The sequence below is a fragment of the Hyposmocoma kahamanoa genome, unplaced genomic scaffold (assembly GCF_003589595.1).
Source record: "Hyposmocoma kahamanoa isolate Upper Pololo Valley unplaced genomic scaffold, ASM358959v1 192, whole genome shotgun sequence".
Lineage (NCBI taxonomy): Eukaryota > Metazoa > Arthropoda > Insecta > Lepidoptera > Cosmopterigidae > Hyposmocoma > Hyposmocoma kahamanoa.
This window is the reverse complement of record NW_020653719.1, coordinates 5,930,355-5,951,635: the sequence shown is the minus strand read 5'-3', so window position 1 is coordinate 5,951,635 and position 21,281 is coordinate 5,930,355. Positions and strand designations below refer to the sequence as shown.

Here is a 21,281-nt window from a genome sequence, read left to right as displayed (position 1 = left end):
AACAAAATACATAAAATAACAATTACGATGGAATGTGGTTATCAAAATGTAACAAGCTCTATTGATTAAAAAGATATAGATTCAGTATTATCTAGTTTTAAATATCAATTAAAATACCACAATAATGCTGGTCACATTACATATGAACGTGCATATTAGCATCTCGGTGCCTATAAATCTTTTGAACTGATCTGTACGGTGAAAGGATATTTAACTATATGGTGACAGCTTTAATGTTTTTCTTACAAAGTATTCGAAACTCTTTAAGTGTATTTGTATTGTAGCTAAAGCAATATACATATAATATCTATAGACGCGAATGTAGTAAAGACGGCTTGCAACATTATATACGTACACCGAAACTGATAGATTGCGAGTCCCAAGTTCGTTTCAATTAGGATTATTATATTCAATTAGGTTACAATTAGGATTTCTAAAACTGTGAAAACACGCTCAGAAGATACTTTTTTTTGAAAAAGAAAAGTACAGATACCTATTCCAATTTCGGCCTAATTTACCGAAAGTTTCATCATGAATTTTCAAGACACATTCTTCAGAGTCGATACAAACTCAAATGGCTTTGGTTGATTCCGGATAACAGTGAGTGTTGAATCAATCACTTTGGATAAAATATGTTGTAAAATTGAGGAAATACACTGATTAGTATACGATGTGAAAAAATTAATTCTAAGCCAGTGTCCCTGCCGCTCGACTCAAGCAAAATGAACCGTATTCCCGTACAGGAAAAAATTGAATTCGAGCTGAGGTAGTATCGACTCCTAAAACCTGTAAATTGACAGAAAAAAACTACCTATTGATCTTGTTGGTTTTCCGCAAAAGTAATTGAATCTATAAAAATGGTGTTGCGCCGTAATTAGCGTTTATATTTTATAAATAACGTGTTGATGATGATGTGTTTCGTAACCCCATGAAGCCAGAGATGGACAAGCGCACCCGGCGCTTTGTTATCGTCGGACTTAATCGGGTTAAAACCATAAAACCCATTAGCGCCCAAAATCCAGGGTGATCGTTTATTCCCACTATATAGTTCTGTTGACAGGACTACTGCTACTTTTCTTGCTATTTGTCCTGTTAATAGAACAAATTGGATTTACGATTCCCATTTAACTGCCTCCGTGGCCGACCGGTTACCATGCCGGACTGCCACGCAGGGGTTCCAAATTCGATTCCCGGGCTGGGAGAAATATTTGTATGGCCTACATTTATTTCTCTCGTAAGTTTGGGTGTAATTTGTGGTTGTCTATACACATAGACATCCATGGCACCCGCGACACAGGGTTTCCCTAGTGCGGGGCTATGTTGAGTGTGTGCGTTATTATTATTATTATTATTATATTATCTCTGACTTCATGTCGTCAGGAAGCTAATAAGATATGTTTCAGTTATCATCAGGATGCTATTAAGATTGAGGCCCAGTCCAGGAATGTGCTTTGAACTGATGCAAAAACTACTATTACTCACTATTCTCATATGGTTATATAATGCATCCCAAGATAACGTTGCCATTATCGAGCCCTGGTATGCATTAGTGTTATCTCCGTATGATGATATCACGGTGCAAGAGGTTTGTTATTGCTTATGGGTCTTGTCGCTATTGGTGGTCATTGCTTAAGTACCTATACAAAAAATCGTTAGATCGTATGCACCTGAATCGATCTTCATATCGTAATGTCGCTTCCTTAGTATTGAGAATCCCCCCTCACAGGATTGCATATGCGTTATTACAATTTTCTATGACCACATCGCACATGCAACCAAATACCCATTGTCGTAACTCAAAATGGTGGAGTTAAGAAGACACGGTTTGAAAATTCAAAAAATTACTGAATGCAAACAAAATTATATTCTCGTTTATAAGTGGATAACTAAATATTATGCATAAACATTTATAATCCTATTCGCAATAAGATGCATTCAGTTTTTTTTTACTTTTAAATATTGTTTTCACAACTCCATCACTTTACAAAGGTCGAACACAAAGAAAAATTAATTCGATCGGTAGTTGACGTTCTCCCAACTGATTCTCAACTGGTTCTACAAATTTCACCAACTGGCTACTGCCGTAGTATTCAAGTATTCACGAGCGATTTCTTTGCACAGTAGTGTGGTGTAGGCGAACTACTACGTGGTCGCGGCTTTTAGTGCTCGCGGATTTACGATTTGAAAAACTCGAATTATTGTAGAAATAGAAGAAGAAATATCGTGACTGTTCTCGTTGTCAGGATACGATCCAACACTCCTGACACCAATAAAGCTGACACCAATAAAGCAATGTACGAGTTTCGTCGAGGGTTTCTTGTGTGACGGAGAGCGGTTTCCAACTATGTATTACGAGTAGATACGTATCTACAAGTTGCCTGTTAAGAGGAGAGGATCCTTTTTATAACACTGACAATCCCTTGTTTGAAGATAATTAATTGATCTGGCTAAAGTCTACACTATCTTTCCAGACGTACATGTTACTTGATTAGGTAGAGATAATTTGGGATAAGAAAGGTCAATAATCATTATAATATGAGAATGGTAAATAATATAATCATTAAAGATTCTGTGAATTGTTTGTTACAAAATTATGGTCAAAAAATATAGATTCTGTCAATTGTTTGTTACAGTTATAGTCAAAATATAACTACTTTACATTTTGTCTTGAACCGAAGCGTAGTGAAAAGCACTAATTAACAAGTTTTGATAGGCCCTTGTTGTGTAATTTGGGCATGTTACAATAACCCTAACATGCCCAAATTACATTAAAGTAGGAAATAAATCTTAATTATATTTTTATTTTAATATCACCGGCAGTACACATTAATCATTGTTTAATAACAAGAAACATACACACAAAATACGACAAAAGTAAAAAACTAAAGAAACTTAAATACTACCTACCTACCTATACCTATATATAGCTACCTACTTAAAATGATTTAATTAACATTTTGTTCCACATTCCTTTTTTCGAAAAATTTTTGAAAAATTTTACACAGTCGTTTACTTTTTTTTTATAACACAATGTTTAATTAAATTCACAAAAACAAACTTAAAAACCTTTACCTTTTTATTTAACTACTCAAACTTTACTTAGATCTAGGAATTAACGCCAAGATTGAATCAAATAATGCTACTTTAAGTACATCTTGTACGTTGTACTTGGTACTTGGTGTAACGGGCTGGTGTCCGCAACTCGACGTACGTTATCGACACTTAGCTATCTTTTGTCATTAGAGGCAAATTTATGATTCAGTCTTCAGTCTTATCATCTAGCAACTTATAACATATTGATTTGGCATTTCCTTCAAAAGGGTCGGAGTTTTGAAAGACGTGGGAAGTGCTATCAGTATGTAAGAAAGGTCCTAAATACATATTTGAATAATTTATAACAGGGGAATAAGGTTCCTTCTTTATATTTGGTTCAGTACCTGCTGAATAAAAGGAAATTTTTTGTTCCAAATTCGATTTTATCGTAGGAGATAAAACTTCACACTTAGGAGTGTTTATATCAAAAGAGTTGCCTGTAGTACATTCAATGTTAGTAGGAACTATAATTGGAGAATAATGCTCTATTTTCAGGCAGACATCTCTCTCTGGGCTTACACACTGTGTATTTGTTGAAACAGGATACTTGTGTAAAGTAACATTTTTCATGTTACTTGTATATACTTCTGGGTTCATGTTTATAGGATTTGAATATCTGTGTTTTCTGTTGCACTTGTTTGGACTACCAATAATCTGTGTGGACGAATAATTTTCTATAGGACACATTTTAGGGTTCGTAGGAGAGTATAAGTTCGAATGTGGGTCAAGCACAAGTGTAGCAATTGAATGTATTGAGGCACTTTCACTGCACTTAATGTTGTCTTCTTCGGAACTAATTTCCACGAGATGTGGGCTTCCCCGTAATGGTGAACTGCTCTCAAATGTCATTATTAGTTGTTTTTCACGCTTTAAAAAAGAAACACAAGGGATTATGTGCTAAAAGCTGACAAAATTGTAACATTTTTCACAATTTTAAATTATATTTGTATTAATAACAATACATGGTAAAGTGCAATAATTTGACGAACTCGACAACATATATGAGAAGTCCCTGGATTCGATTAGGTATCAGAGTGTGCTACCTAATCATTGTACAATACCTTAGTTTGAAACCAGGTGATCGTTGTAATATTTGGCACAGTTAAATATTAATGCCATGATGTCAGGGTTCCATAGTAACTATATATTTACATGGACCATATTATTTAAAACTCCCTGGCCCCTACAGCCAATATAATGTTTGATTAAAGATATGAATTGTTATAGCAATTTTACAATTTCTAAGAGCAGCAATGAAGTATAGAAACTTACATCTCTGGTGCGCTTGATCAAAGTTTCCAATTCATTTTCAGATTCTACAAAGCTGTCAGAACTGATATTTTCATATGAAATTGTAGATATTTCTTCACTCAAATCTATTGTAGAAATTGGCGATAGGAGTATTCTGTTAGATGCGTTTTTCTTATGTATAGAGGTTTTTAAATTTTCCTGAAAATAATGTTGTAAATTGTATTGCAAAAATGATGGTTTGATACAAAACAATGTAGGGTGGAATAATTAGGATACAAAAGTACTTATAAGTACTTAGATCCAAAATATATTATACATTTTGTTCATGTATAGTAAAGCTCCCATTAGCTGCCCAGCAGTAATGTGTTTAGAAACATAAGGGTGCTGGTGAAATTACAGGTATACGGGACTTGTCAACTTGTGTTCTTTATTTATTATTCTCAGGATGACGGGCGCAGAGGCAGTGCCCATAAGATCTTTGCAATTTGAAGCTCTGAATTACTACTACCAGGCGCAGGTCCCGTCACTTGGTGTTATAAAAAAAAGGAGAAATCTTAATAATTTTACATTCAATAACATTTCTAATTAAACCTGTATTAAGAGTATCTTTGGATGGATAAGACAAAAATGAGCCCATATTGCACTTTTTTGAAGAACTATTTTCTTCTCCCAACACTACGAACTTTAACGCCAAAAATCATTGACTACCACTTTGAAGGACCTTCATAAATGTAAACTCATTAGGTACACCCCACTACTTGGTACAGTACTTCATGCTAGCCTATTGAAGGTTGTCCTTTACATGCACTCTTCTCCAACATGCATGTTTCAAGACTTCAGCTGGCTTCACTGGCTTTATAGTGACAATTAATAAACTTTTTAGTAAGACCAATACTCTGGCTAAATAAATAAAATATGACTAACTTTTTTAGTGCTCCTCTTCTTTGATTGTCTACTATGGTAATTACTTTTTTTAGCAGACTGACAACCTTTTCTCATACAACGAGGAGGCACTCGTTCCAAAATGGAGTTGCTTCTTAAGTCTTCACATTCCTTTTTATTTTTTTTATTTATAAAAGAATCTAAGGTGACTTTACTTTTATATTTGTGCTTGCAAATGTTTGTAAGGTTTATAATACATTGAAACTTTTGTTTCTTTACTTTTTGAGTGATTATTAGCCTTTTGTTATCCGTTGAATCAATTTGAACTTTACGTTTCTTTTGTCTTTTACCTTTTATCATTTTCTTTTTAGGCACCAATTGTGTATTGTCATCATCGCAATTGATTATTACAACTTCAGGCTCACTTATTTTGAGTTGTTTGTCCATTACAGCAAATTTTCATTGAAATACATTACTATTCTTTTTTGGCTTGTTAAGTAAAAATACTGTAATACATAAATTGGATTCTTAGAAATATGTAATATAATCTTATAACATTTCACTACACAAGTAATTATAACAATAAAACTCAGTTAGGTAGATAACTTTTCATGGCTGTGTTGATTGTTAATATTGTATTACAGTTTTCTTGCATTTACTGCATTTAGAAAGATTTAGGCGCAAGTGACGTAATTACACATAAATAACAGCCTACATGTTTATGCAAAATAAAGTACGTATTTCGCAAATTACTGGGGCCAATTATTGAGTAACGAGTAATCGTTTTTTTGATAAATATGTACCTACATAAAGAGCAAATATCAACAAAATAATTTCCTTTGAAACGAAAATAAAAACTTTGGAGGTAGACTAAAATGCAAACTAAACTGTCTTTCAAATTTTGTAGATATTCCATTATTCTATTTAAAATTACCTTACCTACGTTTTAAGTGACTACTCCAAATTGCTTAAAATTATTAAAACAAATAGCCATGTAAATAAATTATTGAAAATACATAATCAAGCGAAATTTCATAGATCGAACTTGTTACAATATTATTAACAATCGTACGAATACCTTTCTTCCACCGTGTTTGTATTAACATTAAACAAATAGCGATTTATCCGTGAGTAACGATTAGAAAATTTTAATTACTCTGTACGCGCCTGATTCAAATGTTTTCGATTTTTTTTGACATTGCATCGGCTGACAGACAAATTTTACTCACCTACATGACAAATACAATTTCGTCAAAAAATTTTGTGTCGCGTTAACACAATCGGGTGAGTTATGTATGAGTTCGATCGCAAAAAATCAAAGAATTCAGTACACACCATAAACACATGCGTAATCTAAGGCGCCCTCAATGAATCTGAGGCGGGAGCAGACTGAACGCCCCGACCGCAAGGTGCCACTAAAGTTAATGAATAAAACAGAACCTAAAAATAAAAAAAACCCTAAGAATAAAATGATCACATTGAGAGCGTATTTCAAATCAGTGTTTAAAAAAAAAATCTGTAACTAAAAAATCCCGAATCGTAAGTGAATAATTTTTCATGCTACCTACTAGTTGAAAAATGTGTCATCAATCATCATCAACCCATTTATACGTCCCACAGCTGGGTAACAACTAAAATGGCATTGGATTATCGGAAGTAATACAGGCAAGCAGCCTTCATTCATCACTTTTCAATTCGTGGTCGAGTGGCTGGCACACCGGTTTTCATGATGTCGCCATCTCAGCGGTCCCGGGTTCAATTCCCAGCCGGGTCAGTGTAGAAAACTAACTTGTCTATATTGTCTCGGATCTGTTTGTGGTACCATCGTTGTTTCCGATTTCCATAACACAAATGCTTTAGCTACTTACTTTGGGATCGGGCAACGTAGGTGATGTTATCCAATGTTTATTTATACCTCACTAAGCGTACATGAAAAAAAATCGTACCTCTGCTGAAGAATTGAAATTGATTTTTAATCTGTTCGAATGGCTACAATTGGGACGCCCCACAGCGAGCTTTTAACCCTAAAATCGAACATGTCCCTGTTAACAAAATAACCAGAGAAAACGTTTCGTTTATTTATGTCCCGTATTTGATATTTTTTGAAAATAAAATTCTAATGACCAAGTAGTTGCAGCTAAGTAATTCCTTAGATTGTTTTTTGAAAGGATTTACTTGTAGGCATATTATATACCGTTTTTGGCCGCGCGGCCGTGTTGGCACATATAGGCTGCGAGTAAATCGCCATTTAGTCATTTTTTACTTAATTTTTTTCTGGCTTTTTATATTAGTTGGATTTGCAACTTGCTTTAAAACCTAGCCGCACATTAAGACCAATTCCACAAAAAACTCAAGTACCAACTGCGCATAATTTCCGAAATAATAATTTTTAAAGTTTTCGGGACATTGAAGTTTTCGGGACATCAGCGAGATTTTGTACGTTACCTAATGAGTAAATCGACATAAATAACTTTAAAAAAATAAAACTAAAATATCCAAAATGTTAACGTTAAACACATTTAATATGACGTACGCAGGGAGGTTTTAGTTGACCTACTTTAAGAGCTAACAATAAGTTTACAGATAATAAAACTGCTACAAATAAAGTAATAAAATTATCTTTCATAGTCAATTATCATAGTAATGACATAGTCAATTATTTGGTTAAGTATGAGTTGTATGTATTCATACAAATGAATAGAATTGATCAATTTTTAGTGTTGATCGATTCAGTTTCATTGTATGAGACGAAAAAAATCGGGACAGCAGGAGTTGGTTAAATTTAATAAATTGTTTTTCATACACATTATTATGTCATCATTTGCTCATGGAGTGCGTTCGAACGAATCTAACAGGGTACGGTTTTTTGCACAGATTGGTTTCCGTACATTTAACGTTGGGTGGTTTCAATACGTTTTGTCGGAGCCAACATGTAATGTAGTGCCGGTTAGGTAGTATTTTCATTTATCTGTCTTATTTTAGATTATTAAGTGTTTTCTTGATGTATCGTTTTTCCAATGGGGCTGACAAGTACAATAATGATCAAAGTCCTTAAATAAATAAAGAGTTTATTATTTATGTGAAGAATTAACTTTTTATTTTTTTAAATCGTCCTTGAAAGTTCATGGAATTACTTCTATTTGCCAAGTTTTATTGAAATCTTTTACCGGAAAGTGTGCCCTTAGAGATGGAATATTTTGTTCAAATTTGAATGGGACCAATACTGAGGCACCTTCCAACAAAAAAATCATCAAAATCGGTTCACAAATTTATCGCGTAACATACATACAAGCATACAAAATAAAACAGTCGAATTGAGAATTTCCTCCTTTTTTTAAAGTCGGTTAAAATGACTCTTTCTTAAGGTTAATTTTAGTCATGCTTGTTTCTGTACACTTTGTACATTTGCCTTGAAAGCTTGGCTCAGCTATTATATCGATATGCATATAAGTATCGTTTTCAAAAATAATTTACCATTTAAAATACTAATTAATAAAGTAATTTTAAAAACTGTGATTATATACATCATACTTTAAAATTTACTTTCTACTAATTCAAATTAAAGAGAAATTATTTTTTGAAATAGTTTTTCGGCCCTGTTGTGAAGTCCTATTTTTCGAGATACGACAAGATCGTTTTCCGGCGTCGATTATATTACGTCACATAGTTTTCATTTCCATTAATGATAAGAAAATGTATGCATGCAATCTAGTGTATACTTAACATAATAATGTATTTTAAAATATTATATCATTATATTCGTCTACAAGACGACTACTACATATTATCACTTTCAAATCGCCAAACTCTCCTGCACTTTAATACAATGCCGTCTGATATACATTGTTATAAAATCGCTTCAAAGACTTTTGAAGCAATGGACTCGAAACACGACTACGTTTCGTATTTGACATCTAAAGATAATTCGTAGAAAGTGAATGTGTAACCTGTTCCACGTCACACTACTTCGCGTAGTGAGTACCTTTCAACATGTGTTTACATTTTGTTTCATTTATTAAATTTATAACTCAATAAGTATTAGGTAAGTAGGATTGTTTTACATTCTTATACCTGCCTCTTTAAGGTCGTTGCCCTTTGATAATCTGTCAGTTAATTCTATCATTTTTGTATAACGTATAAGTAAGTACAAGCAATATGTTCAGGCGATGTAGGTACCGTAATTTCTTTTATTTAAGGTGTATTAAGCTATCGTTTAGAGATCAAAAATTGGGGATAACAATACGTGTACGATCTCCATACAATTGTAGATCAAGAGGAGACTTCTGCTCTCCTCAGAGGTTCAATCAGGATTCTTTCTGACTTACATTACAATTGTACAGAGATCGTACACTTATTGTTATCCCCAATTTTTAATCTCGAGTGGCTTAGGTCGTTGAATCATATCCGGCTCGAATGACCACTTCTACCATCTCTGTAGGTACAATACCCTATTGTACCATGCCTTCGACGTAGCTACCTACGAACACCTTAAGTTTTATTATTACGTTTTGAACCGAAATTAATGCTGCCCTGCTATTTGTAACTGCAGCACTTGCAAAATAGCGGTTCGGAGAAAAACACGAGCAACATATTGTTACATACCTAGCAACAAGTTATGTTAATAAACTTCTTGCTTTGATATCTAAAAATATCGAAATTTGAATTTGCGACTATTGTACGGTAATTTTTGGTTATGAAACAAACATAAACACAAATTTTAATTTCCTAATTGATTGACTCAAATATAATTAACCTGGTCATAAAGCTTGACAAAACAAAAGTTAAGAACTTTAAACAAAGAAACAATGAACTTTAAACTAGAGTAGTGTATAAAAGCAGGGAGGTAAGTGAAACACGTGTAAAGTTCTAAGGTTTATTTATAGATAATAATTATAATAAATAACACATGTAGCACATCTAGAATACGACTATGGCTTTACTTCAAAAGTGAGTAATGACTACGAAGGCCTACATGAAACTTTCACGTAAAGTTAGAAATTGCTATAATTTTCAGAATTTAAGAACTTATTTCATTACCTGAATGATACGACATTTTACAATATTGAAGATTTCATTTCAAATTTACATTTCTGTTGTTCTATTTTTTTTATAAGACAAACTTATTAAATCTATTATTGTTACATCTTTTATCGTTATTATGTTTTATTAGCATTATGTTGTGATTAATAGAACTGCTTGATTATAGTGTGTTATAAAATTCTATGAAAATTACCTAAAACCACAGACATAATATCTAGATAGATGCCGCAAGTGTACGTACTACGCGTGCCCAAAGTAAGTGAAATTCACTTACTTGCCGCTGCTACACTTCAGAACGCGCTCGACCGTTATCGTAGATAAACACCAGTCGAAAACGCGAAAAAATGCATAATTGTGCCATTACAAACTGCAAAAGCACCATAACTGTGGGTAAGCTGGTAATTACATTTTCATTTGTCTTGGCATTCATCAATTTGATGAATTACCAACAGAAAACCATCTAGTAAAATCAATTAAGGCAGTCGCAAGTATAAAGTATATATTGACGTGTGTATTCATTATCTAAGTTAATCGATAAGATCTTCTATTACAAAAAGATGTTATATAACCTCATTTTATTGGAAGGACAATAATTTCAATATTTGAAGTCGATTAAAAATTAGTCTTAATTTTTTTAAGTAATCATCATTTTTTATAAACAAGTAAAATAACGGACTTAAGTATCATATTCTAGTATTTTTCTATTATATTAATATTACGACTACTTGTAATCAACAAATACTTGAACAAAAATTATTATATTTAGAATCGTGAAATAGAAAAAAAAAGAATAGTGTTTACATGTATTTCGTTGAATCAATCGATTTAAAGCGAGCAGAAGGAGGTTTCCATCACTAAATAGCTCTTGTGACGTTAAAGTGGGTACAAAAAATGTGCCACGCTTGGTTTTCATACAAATTACTGTACTTGCAGCGTCTAATCTAGATATATGTCTGTGCCTAAAACTATGAAAACTAGGTATGTATGCAGCAAGGTGGATCACAGTGTTTCGAAATTCATTATTGACGCATTTTTTAATCTTTGTATCAAAAATAAATAAGTAATTTGATAAATTTCTCAATCAGGTTTCTTATTGGGAATTGATTCGGTTATACCTACTACAATTGGTTCGGGTGGTTACTTTTCGGATATACAAATAAAACTTATTTTTTCTTTGATTGAATTTTTTACACTTACTATAATATCACATTATAATCTTCATAGCATTCGTAGAAATCTAATACGGGCTAGTACCAAGAGATAAACATCTACATAGGGCTGTTCTTTTCTACACTGATCGCCCTGCACTAGGGAGTCTGTATCGTGGGTGCTATGGACACACTCAACCACAAATGACACCCAAACTCACGAGATAAATAAATGTTGGCCGTACAAATTTGTATCGGCCCAGGAATCGAACCCGGGATCTCTGCGTGGCAGATCAGCATAGTAATCGTTCGGCCACGGGGGTAGTTTATGATGACAATCTTCCTAAATTAAACCGCCTTTCATAGTGTTTATTAAAAACAGACAGAAAAGAGAAAATAATTTGTTGCGTAATACAATAGATGAATGGCGAGACAAAAATACCACATGAGCTAGCAAACGTTAGTATAGGTATGGGTAACATAGCTTTTTCTGAATATCGTATAGAAACTACACATCTATATTTAAAATCGGATCTCGAAACTCTATATTTTCTGAAACTATATATTCATGGATGCAGCTGTCGTGTGCGCTGCGTTGATACAATGCCGGTACTGATATTCGGAATCAGATTTCGAAACTATATATTATTGGATATAGCCCGCGTGCGCCCTGATACGTTGCCACCATTGGATGGGAACGCGTTTCGCCAGAATACAATAATTTCCATAAAAAAATTTACTTCCCTCATACAGGATACAGTTTCGAAGATGCACAAAAGCAGTTTCGCGTTATATCCACTGAGTGAATATCTGATACGAAGAAACATCGGTATATAGTTTGGAAAATATGATTTCGTGTTGGTGTGCACTCGGTAATCGCTCTGCCTGATTCGGCATCGCTATAAAATACGTGTGGAACAATATCGATATATAACTTCTAAAATACACGATTTCGGATATTCGATATTGCCACAATATATACATTCAATAACTATACACGATTTGTAACGCCCATCCCTACTTTAGTAACTGAAAATGTTGAAGTGGTGTTAGACGCGCGTGAGTCGCTTAGTCGATAGTGTATGCGTCACTCCCTTTGACAAAATCACCTATATCCTGGCTGAGTACATTATCATCGTCTCATGTGATATCAAATAATAGACACAAATAAACATAAACACTCACTATTGTTGCAGCCAAAACCAGTCCAGACAGCAACAAAGCAGCAAACACCCGCGTCCTCCAGCGCTTCTGATGCGGCCAAGTTAAATGATCAAATTACCAAGCAAGGAGAACTTGTCCGATCTTTGAAGACCGCTAAGGCAGACAAGACCAAAGTCGACGAAGCCGTCAAAGTCCTACTAGACTTGAAGACCAAGTACAAAGTCACTACAGGACAGGTCTTATCTTTTTCACTAACAAACTTACTAACAACTTTTTTAGTAATTACATACGTGTGGCGCACTATAAGTTTCCGGAATGAATAAGAAAAAATACTATAAATGGTCAGAAATGAATTTATTGTTCATCGTTATCAATAATGCAGTTTTTCATAGGAATGAATCAATTTTGAAAACATTTATGCCATTCCTCCGTGACAATCTCTGTAACATATTTTTCATACTCTTCCACAGCCTCTTCAGGTGATGAAAATCGTTGATCGCGTCACTGGTTCTTAATTTTTGGTAATAAATAAAGGTCACAAGGTGCCAAGTCGGGACTGTACTCGTGATGGCTCATAAGGTCAACGTTGTTCACCTTCAAAAATTCATTTGTCTGTCTGGCCGTGTGAGAATTGGCATTATCGTGGTGCAAGATGATACGGCGTTTACGGTTATTTTTACGAAGTTTCTCAAACAAATGGCAAACAAATGGTTCTGTACCAATCACTATTCACGGTACAACGATTGTCCAAAGCAACAGTAGCCACGTGTCCAGTTTTATTAAAAAAAGAAGCAATCACTTTGCACTCGCGCCACTTTCGTTGGTTTCGGCTCATCTCGAAAGACCCATACGCTCGATTGCTGCTTTGTTTTGGGACCGTAACTATAAATCCATGTTTCGTCACCTGTTACTATGCCCCACACCAAATTTGACGCCCTTTCGTTGAATCTAAACATGGCATTGCACCAAGTGACGCGATCCGTTTTTTGAGCCTCGGTCAAATTGTGTGGGATCCACCGAGAGCACAGCTTTTTCACACCCAAACGTTTGTGTAGTATTGATTGTATTTGACTCATGCCTATGCCTAAAGATGCTCGAATCTCATGGTATGTTAACTGCCTCCATGGCCGAACGGTTACCATGCTGGACTGCCATGCAGAGGTCCCAGGTTCGATTCCCGGGCCGGGAGAAATATTTGTATGGCCTACATTTGTTTGTCTCGTGAGTTTGGGTGTAATTTGTAATTGTCTATTTGTGTGTCCATGGCACCCGCGACACAGGGTTTCCCTAGTGCGGGGCTATGTCGAGTGTGTGCGTTATTATTATTACTATTAGTTATGTCACATACCTGTCTGTTTTGCTCATATGGCGCACAGCATCGATGTTATTGTTGTTCACAGCAGTGGATGGGCTACCATCACGAAATTCGTCACTGAGATTCACATTCATGCGTTTGAATTCTGCAAACCAGCTATAAATAGTCGTCTTGCATGGTGCTTCATCGCCAAAAGCAATTTGAAGCCGAGCGAAGATCCGCTGAGCTGTTAAATTACAGTTAAAGTCGTAGAAAATCATACTACGCCAATTTTCACGAGTTAAATCCATGGTGATGTAGCCAATTTCTAAAATGACGCCACAATGTAAAAACAAGTGACAGTCAGATGAAACAAACTGTATTCTACAGCCAAAGAGTTCCATTTTCAAATGTTGTAATTACTTTTTAAATATTGTTTATGTAAGTGGCCAGTTGCAGAAACTTATAGTGCACCCTATGTACACACGCCAGCACACCAAGCTACACATTGACGTATCTTGTTCCGTTGCACTGGAGCGAGTTTTGAACAAAAATGTGTAGTCTGATGTGCCGTTGTCCGTACAATCCTAGGAATAATAACTTAAAATATTCGACTGTAATGAATATTATGTTGTTTTACTACTACGATTTCAATTTTTTTTTGTGAAATTATTCCCCTATATAGTTTGTTGTAATAATTAATAACAAGATCGGGTATGGTACTGACCCAGGTCCCCTCAGTTCGAAGGAATCTTTCTATGAATAATTACTTGATTAATCTAATATAAATAGTTAGTACAAATGGCGTGGTTCTTGCTTAGCACACGTTTATATGAAGTAACCTACAAATCAATTTAAAAACCCACCTCAAAAGTTGTTTTATTGAAATCGCTTACCGGAAAGTGCGCGAATCCGTTTTCATTTTTAGAATATTTTGTTCAAGTTTAATTGAGACTTGAGACTCTTTTCAACAAAAAAATAATCATTAAAATCGATTCACACATTTTAGTTTTTTATCGCGTCCTTCTTTTTTAAAGTCGGTTAAACATCACTATAAATTGTTCCGTAATAAGTAATAATAATATTTATTTATTTCTCCGACAATATTTTTTTTTAAAGTACAGTACAGTAAAGAACAGAGCGTACATATAAGCGTTGTGAGAGACAGGAGCGTAAACTAGGAAAGTCCTGGATCTTAGGACTCCAGCTTAGGACTCTTGGTTGAACTAATTCTGTATTTCGTGTCGATTACTTAACGGTGAATTTTATTGTGTCGGGCAGGAGTGGAAGCCTGGAGCAACATCTGCACCAGCATCAGCTCAAGTCACGAGCCCAGCAGGCGACGCAGTCAGGTTAAACGAAGAGATCGCTAAACAGGGCGACCTTGTACGGTCATTGAAAACAGCCAAGGCTGAGAAAGTCAAAGTTGACGAAGCTGTCAAGGTCTTACTTAATCTGAAAGCCAAGTACAAAGCCGCTACTGGACAGGTAACTATAAATTAGCATTCATGACCATCATCATCATCAACCCATTTATAAGTGCCATTGCTGGGTACGGATCTCCTTTAAGTCATTGTTTTAGGCCACGATGACCCAATGTGAGTTGCGAACTTCACACGTTTTCTGAGGGTTGTGAACCTTCTTCGACGTGCAGGTTTCAAAAAAGCTCATGTTAAATTTCAAAATAAATTTCGCACATACATTCCGAAAAACTCAGAGGTTCGTGGATTCGATCCCACGGCCTGTACTTGAAAGGCGACAGATCAAACCACTAATTAGGCAACCACGGCTCTTTTATGTTTAATTAGCATTATTATACCTATGTTTTTTAATATTAATTCTTCTTTACTCTTATAAAAAACTCATCTATGGGGTTATCTAAAGCTTGCTTCAATTATACAGGAGTGGAAACCTGGAACAGCCCAAGCACCAACACAAGTCAAAGGACCTTCTGGGGATGCAAATAAACTCAATGAAGACATTGGTACTCAGGGAGATCTAGTACGATCCTTGAAGGCCGCAAAGGCCGAGAAGGCCAAGATCGACGAGGCAGTTAAAATCTTATTGGACCTTAAGACAAAATACAAACAAGCCACTGGACAGGTCAGTCATCATCATATTAATTTTAAATTAAAAAATCCAGTCGATATCAACTTATAATACATGTCGACTCATCCGTAGAACAAAGATCTATGTGCAAGTCTACTTGTTTTCAGGACATAGTACACTTCGTTCGTTTTTCATCGCTGTGGATGTCAGATCGACAGTTGTTCGATTTTACATTTCCGAAACGAAATAAGATATATAAATTCTCAAAACACCTTTACATAGGTCTTAGTTTGAATAACGAAATTAATCTCGTAACGTACCTACTTATTCTCTTTTTGCTAATAATCACATCGGAATTTGTTCTTCGGATGAGTTGATGTAATCCTTTGCAGAGGTTTCTTCAAAAAATAATTGCAAGTCATAATATCCCCTCAGTGTATGTCTGGTTATACACGGCGACTATTAGCAGCGATGCAAACACGCGTTCATGAAACGCGCGATTGCATCACTATACACTTGCGATTTATAGGCGAATGCATCGATGCAAACGCGCGACTGCATCGATACAAACGTGCGATTACATCGATGCAATCGCCTATAAATCTTTTTTTTTTATAATATCAAGTGACGGGACGAACAAGTCGTGCGCCCAGTGGCGGATTTGCAGTCTTGACTCATGTAGTCAATACTAGCCGCCCCTTTCTCGGCACTCATCATATATTGGTAGACTACATAATGAATTCACTTTATTGCCAACTTTTATCGAAATCGATTCAGAAATTTAGTTAACTATACTAGCTGCTAGTTTTCAATATTTCGGAGGATTTCAGGATTCGGATTCGGAGGTTTCAGATTTAAATAAAACATTTAAAATGGTTTTTTCACGATTGGCCGCCCTAGGCCCGGGCCTACTGGGCCTTAGGGCAAATCCGCCACTGCGTGCGTCTGATGGTAAGCTACACGCCTGTCCATAACAGTTGCAGTGCCACTCAGAGCTTTAAATCGCAAAGATCTGAGGGACACTGCCACTGCTCTCGTCACCCTGAGACATAAGTTGACAAGTCCCATGTGCCTGTAATTTCACCAGCACCCTTACCCTTCGAAACCGAAACAGTAATGCTGACATTACTGCTTGGTGACAGAAATAGGTAAGGTGGCAGTACTTCCCTGGGCGAACTCTTTCACAAGGAGCTCTACTGCTACTAAAATCCCAAGTGTAGCGATGCAGTCGCGCGCTTGCATCGCGTTTGCGACGCTGCTTAAAATCGCGCGCGCGTGTGTGTAAAGGTAGACAAGTAGCGACTGCATCGCTACTAAAATCGCCGTGTGTAACCGCTCTAAGCCGTATTACAATATTTACAAGTGATGCTAAGAACAACATGCCTTTTTATTAAGGATTGGAAACCCGGAGCAGCCTCACCAGCATCGGCCGTTGCTTCAGAAGATGCAACAAAAATAAATGAAGAGATCACCAAACAAGGAGACCTCGTGCGCATGCTGAAGACCGCCAAATCGGAGAAGGCTAAAATCGACGAGGCTGTCAAAGTTTTACTTGACTTGAAGACCAAATACAAAGCTGCTACAGGCCAGGTAAATAGATAAAATAAATAGAAAGCCACAAATAATAACGTGATGGATTCGAACAAAATAATATTGGTACATTATTTGTACAATTAATGATGACACTGTTCGTGTTGTTCTTTGTCTATTAATAAATTTAGTTACTTGTTTGACTTCAACGAACGCAAATCAGAGATTACACCTTACTTCGTTACCAGACTGAGGGTCGTGTTCCAGAACTGTACTCAATGCTCAAGTCAGGATTTGAGCAGACTTGAGTATGATTTCAAAAACTGGAAATACGACCCTAATGGCAAGGACTTGAGTTTGATTTTCAGTGCTCACTGCAATACTCAACACTGACTTGAGTATGATTTAAAGCACTGGAAATACGACCCTAATGGCAAGGACTGAGTATGATTTCTAGTGCTTTAAATGATACTCGAGTCCTGACTTGAACATTGAGTAGAGTTCTGGGGGCCAATCGCGCTATTTTCGCAAGGTTTAACCGTACAACATTTGAGGTTATGGTTTTGGTTAATTAATGGTTCTACCGACGCACAAAATGCAATCGCGCTATCAGTTTTAATGAACCTAAACCTCAGTTAAACCTCAAACTATAACCTCGTATTAAATTTTAAGAGACGTGCCTTGACTTCCTAAAACCGACTAAATTTTACCGTAAAACGCACTGAAATGTCAATATCTACGAATTCAAGTCTATAAAAGAGCGATTTAAAAAAGTGTGTAAAAGAAATGTCATTAAATTCTATTGTAAACAAACATATGTGTTGTGATTTGAACCAAATTAATTGAATTTAGTGTGTTGTTGTTGTAGATAAAACACGCAGAGGCAAGTACCTACACATTGTTTTCCTTTTTTAATATTCTATTTAATAAAATATTATCTTTTTATACAATCAAATAGGTACGCTAACTACTATTAATTTCGAAATGTTAGCAATGTAGAATTAATAATGATGCTCGTATTTCAGCCAGTGTGGATGCGGTCGGACGGCGAGCGACCACTGTAAGCCAGCTCCATCTTTGCTGGAGTTCGAATCGCACAGAGATTTGGCTTGAGAATGACTTCGCTCGGCGTTGTTCGCGCGTGTTATCAGCACGCCTATGGTGCGAGTGTGTGGCTATTTTGTGGCCCCGCAATAGATCCCAAAAGGTGAGCTATAATGCGAGGTAATAGGATACAGTGAGTGGATCACTCACCGTTATTGTACCAGAACTCATATCACTATAATATGCGATGTTATTATTGTTATTCAGGTATGGAATGGTATGAAAAGCAGGGTGAGAATCTACGCCACATCGACTGCGGCAGAGGCCCTACCAACCTTCCTAAAGGACACCAACTCTAGCACAAAATAACTTCAAACATACAATTCAATAACAAAGTAACTTTCTCACTCTTTATTATTAATTAAAAAACAAAGTAACTTTCAATTCGAGCAAATTCTTTCCCACTCTTTATTCCATCACATCTATTATTTCGTTGACAGCGAGCTGATGAGCGTTGGAGCAGAGCCGGGTAGAATTCTTATGCATTGAGGAGCAGCGAGCATGCGAAGCATTCTTACAGCAAGTGAATGCTGGCAGGGTGCAGGCTGAGGCAGCTATTATTTCTGCCAAAGCAGATGATCTGCATGCCCAATCCGTAGCTGCCATTTGCAAAGCAATTACCGAGTTGGTGCCTGCAGTTAACCTTTTTGATAGACTATTTAACAAGAATGACAGGTTTGTTTTCAACATGTTTTCTTAATTCCTGCTGATGATATGTTCAATTGTGGAAATCTGAAAGAGCGTAAGGAACGAAGGTCTAATCTGTAGACTTTTGTCCCCTTTATATTTCCACAGTGATATAAACATTTTTTTAAATGTTTTTTGAAAAGGCCCCTAAACATTCTGGCGTTTATGTTGGCTTCATACTGTATGTATATAAATACCCATCCTGCTTTATCTGTCACTACTCTCATTAGAGGTATGGCACAGTCTTAAATTTAGGTCTCCAATCTTCCTATATACATATTTTTGTTTCAGACTTCTTTGAAGAATCAAAAGCAAGCTCGCTCCGGAAATGAAGGATGATTTGGGGTAGATTGAGGCAATAAATAAACTAAAAATACACTCTTTTTTTTATTTCAACCTCTTAAAAGTATACATCAATTTAGATATTAAGATAATAAACAATTACAATAGGTATACATCGTCATCTTAGAATGAATACCTCATATTTCTATGTAATTTTTTAGGATGAAGATAAAAATATGGTGTGAAGTATAGTAAATGCAATAATGTGTGTAGTTAGCATTTTAATTACTTAAATTATACCTCTTTTAGATACTATATTATTACATTATTAATTTTTATTCAACAAAAATCAGTAAAAACAAACTGAAAATGCATATGTGAGGCTTCACTGTAAGGGGACGATATGTTGTATAAAGTCAAGTGTTAAAAGAGATAAATTGTAACCTTGTAATATATTTTTATACAACTATACATATTTTACCTATACCTGTAATTTTAATTTGATAATAACAACAGGAAATAAGACAAGAACTAATAAATATGATGTACATTGTAAAGCTTATTTTCTCACCGCCTTTTAATACCATCTCTTTCGGCATGCCTTTTAGGAAAGCTGCATATTTATTCATAATAACTGGTTTATTTGAAGCAGCTACCGCTTGTGCCTCTCTGACACTGACTTGGGAAAGGGTGATAAGCACTTGCCAATGGGGGTCTGGTACGCCCCAGTTGTTAAAAACTATACGAGCTATTAAAATCTGTAACAAAATTAATAATGATTTACACAGTATAGAAATTTTGGTTATTATGCAAAACAGAACTTTCGGATTCCACTCAACCCTTACCTTTGTCTCCACATCCAATGCAACAGACCGTCCTTTAACGAGAATATGTAGGCATAGTTCTTCCACCAATCCTGAAATGAATTCCGTGGACAAACGGTATATCGTTTGCGGAATTTCTCCTCAGACATGTTAAATGTGATCGTCTTTCTATGCTTTTCTTTTATTTAAAGCCCGTTCTTAGGCCACATCCACCTCATAAACACTTTCCAAAACATTTAAGTAACCGTGGAACATCTTTTATATACGATAAACGTAGTGAAAAGTTACTCTCCATTAACTGCCACACAAACCTTGACCTTGCAAAGGTTAATCTATTCCCCCAAGGTTACATGTGAGGTTAAAATGTCAAAATATTTAGCGCGATACCAATTTGCAACATTTTAGGTTTTGGTTTTACGTTTGACAATTAGCGCGATACCAAATGTGCGTTACGTGTCACACGTCTAAGTTTTGGCTTAGGTTTTTGTTTTGACAGTTAGCGCGATACGAAATGTACACAACGTGTCAGATTGGCGAGGTTGGAGGTCTTGGTTAAACCTTTGACAATTAGCGCGATTGGCCCCCTGGAATACGACACTTAGCTACTTAAGAATTAACTAATAACCCTTAACGACAGACATCAAATTTACTTAATTAATCCAGTACATTACGTAACAAATTTTCAAAAAGGTTCTGTTTCTAGTTTGACAGTATTGGTTTCTGTTTAAATGAGCAGCAAGTATGTAGAACATAGTATCTATACTGCTGTCACAGTTTTGAAGGGTAAGGGTGTTGGTGAAATAGAGAGGGAGTGCACATCAGATCTTTGCGATTTAAAGCTCTGAGTGACACTGCAACTGCCATGGATAGACGTGTCGTTTACCATCAGGTGCACGACTTGTCCGTCCGATAACTTAGTATCATAAAAAAAAC

At 35.6% G+C, this 21,281-nt stretch overlaps 1 protein-coding gene and 1 long non-coding RNA gene across 3 annotated transcripts in view; one reads left to right on the top strand and one right to left on the bottom strand.

Annotated features, from left to right (window-relative positions):
* LOC113226422 (bifunctional glutamate/proline--tRNA ligase) overlaps window positions 1-21,281 on the top strand; it is a 69,057-nt gene that overhangs the window by 32,942 nt on the left and 14,834 nt on the right. Inside the window, exons 10-13 of one of the 2 annotated variants that reach the window (XM_026459032.1) lie at window positions 12,611-12,814; window positions 15,154-15,360; window positions 15,775-15,975; window positions 17,317-17,511. In XM_026459032.1, coding sequence (XP_026314817.1) covers window positions 12,611-12,814; window positions 15,154-15,360; window positions 15,775-15,975; window positions 17,317-17,511 — 807 coding nt within the window. The remainder of the gene's footprint in view (window positions 1-12,610; window positions 12,815-15,153; window positions 15,361-15,774; window positions 15,976-17,316; window positions 17,512-21,281) is intronic. The other variant, XM_026459033.1, reaches the window with a different exon arrangement.
* On the bottom strand, window positions 3,007-6,599 carry LOC113226424. Its single transcript, XR_003310100.1, has 3 exons — window positions 6,456-6,599; window positions 4,366-4,542; window positions 3,007-3,960 (listed from the first exon to the last, which is right to left on the bottom strand). It is a non-coding gene; the product is annotated as an uncharacterized LOC113226424 (long non-coding RNA).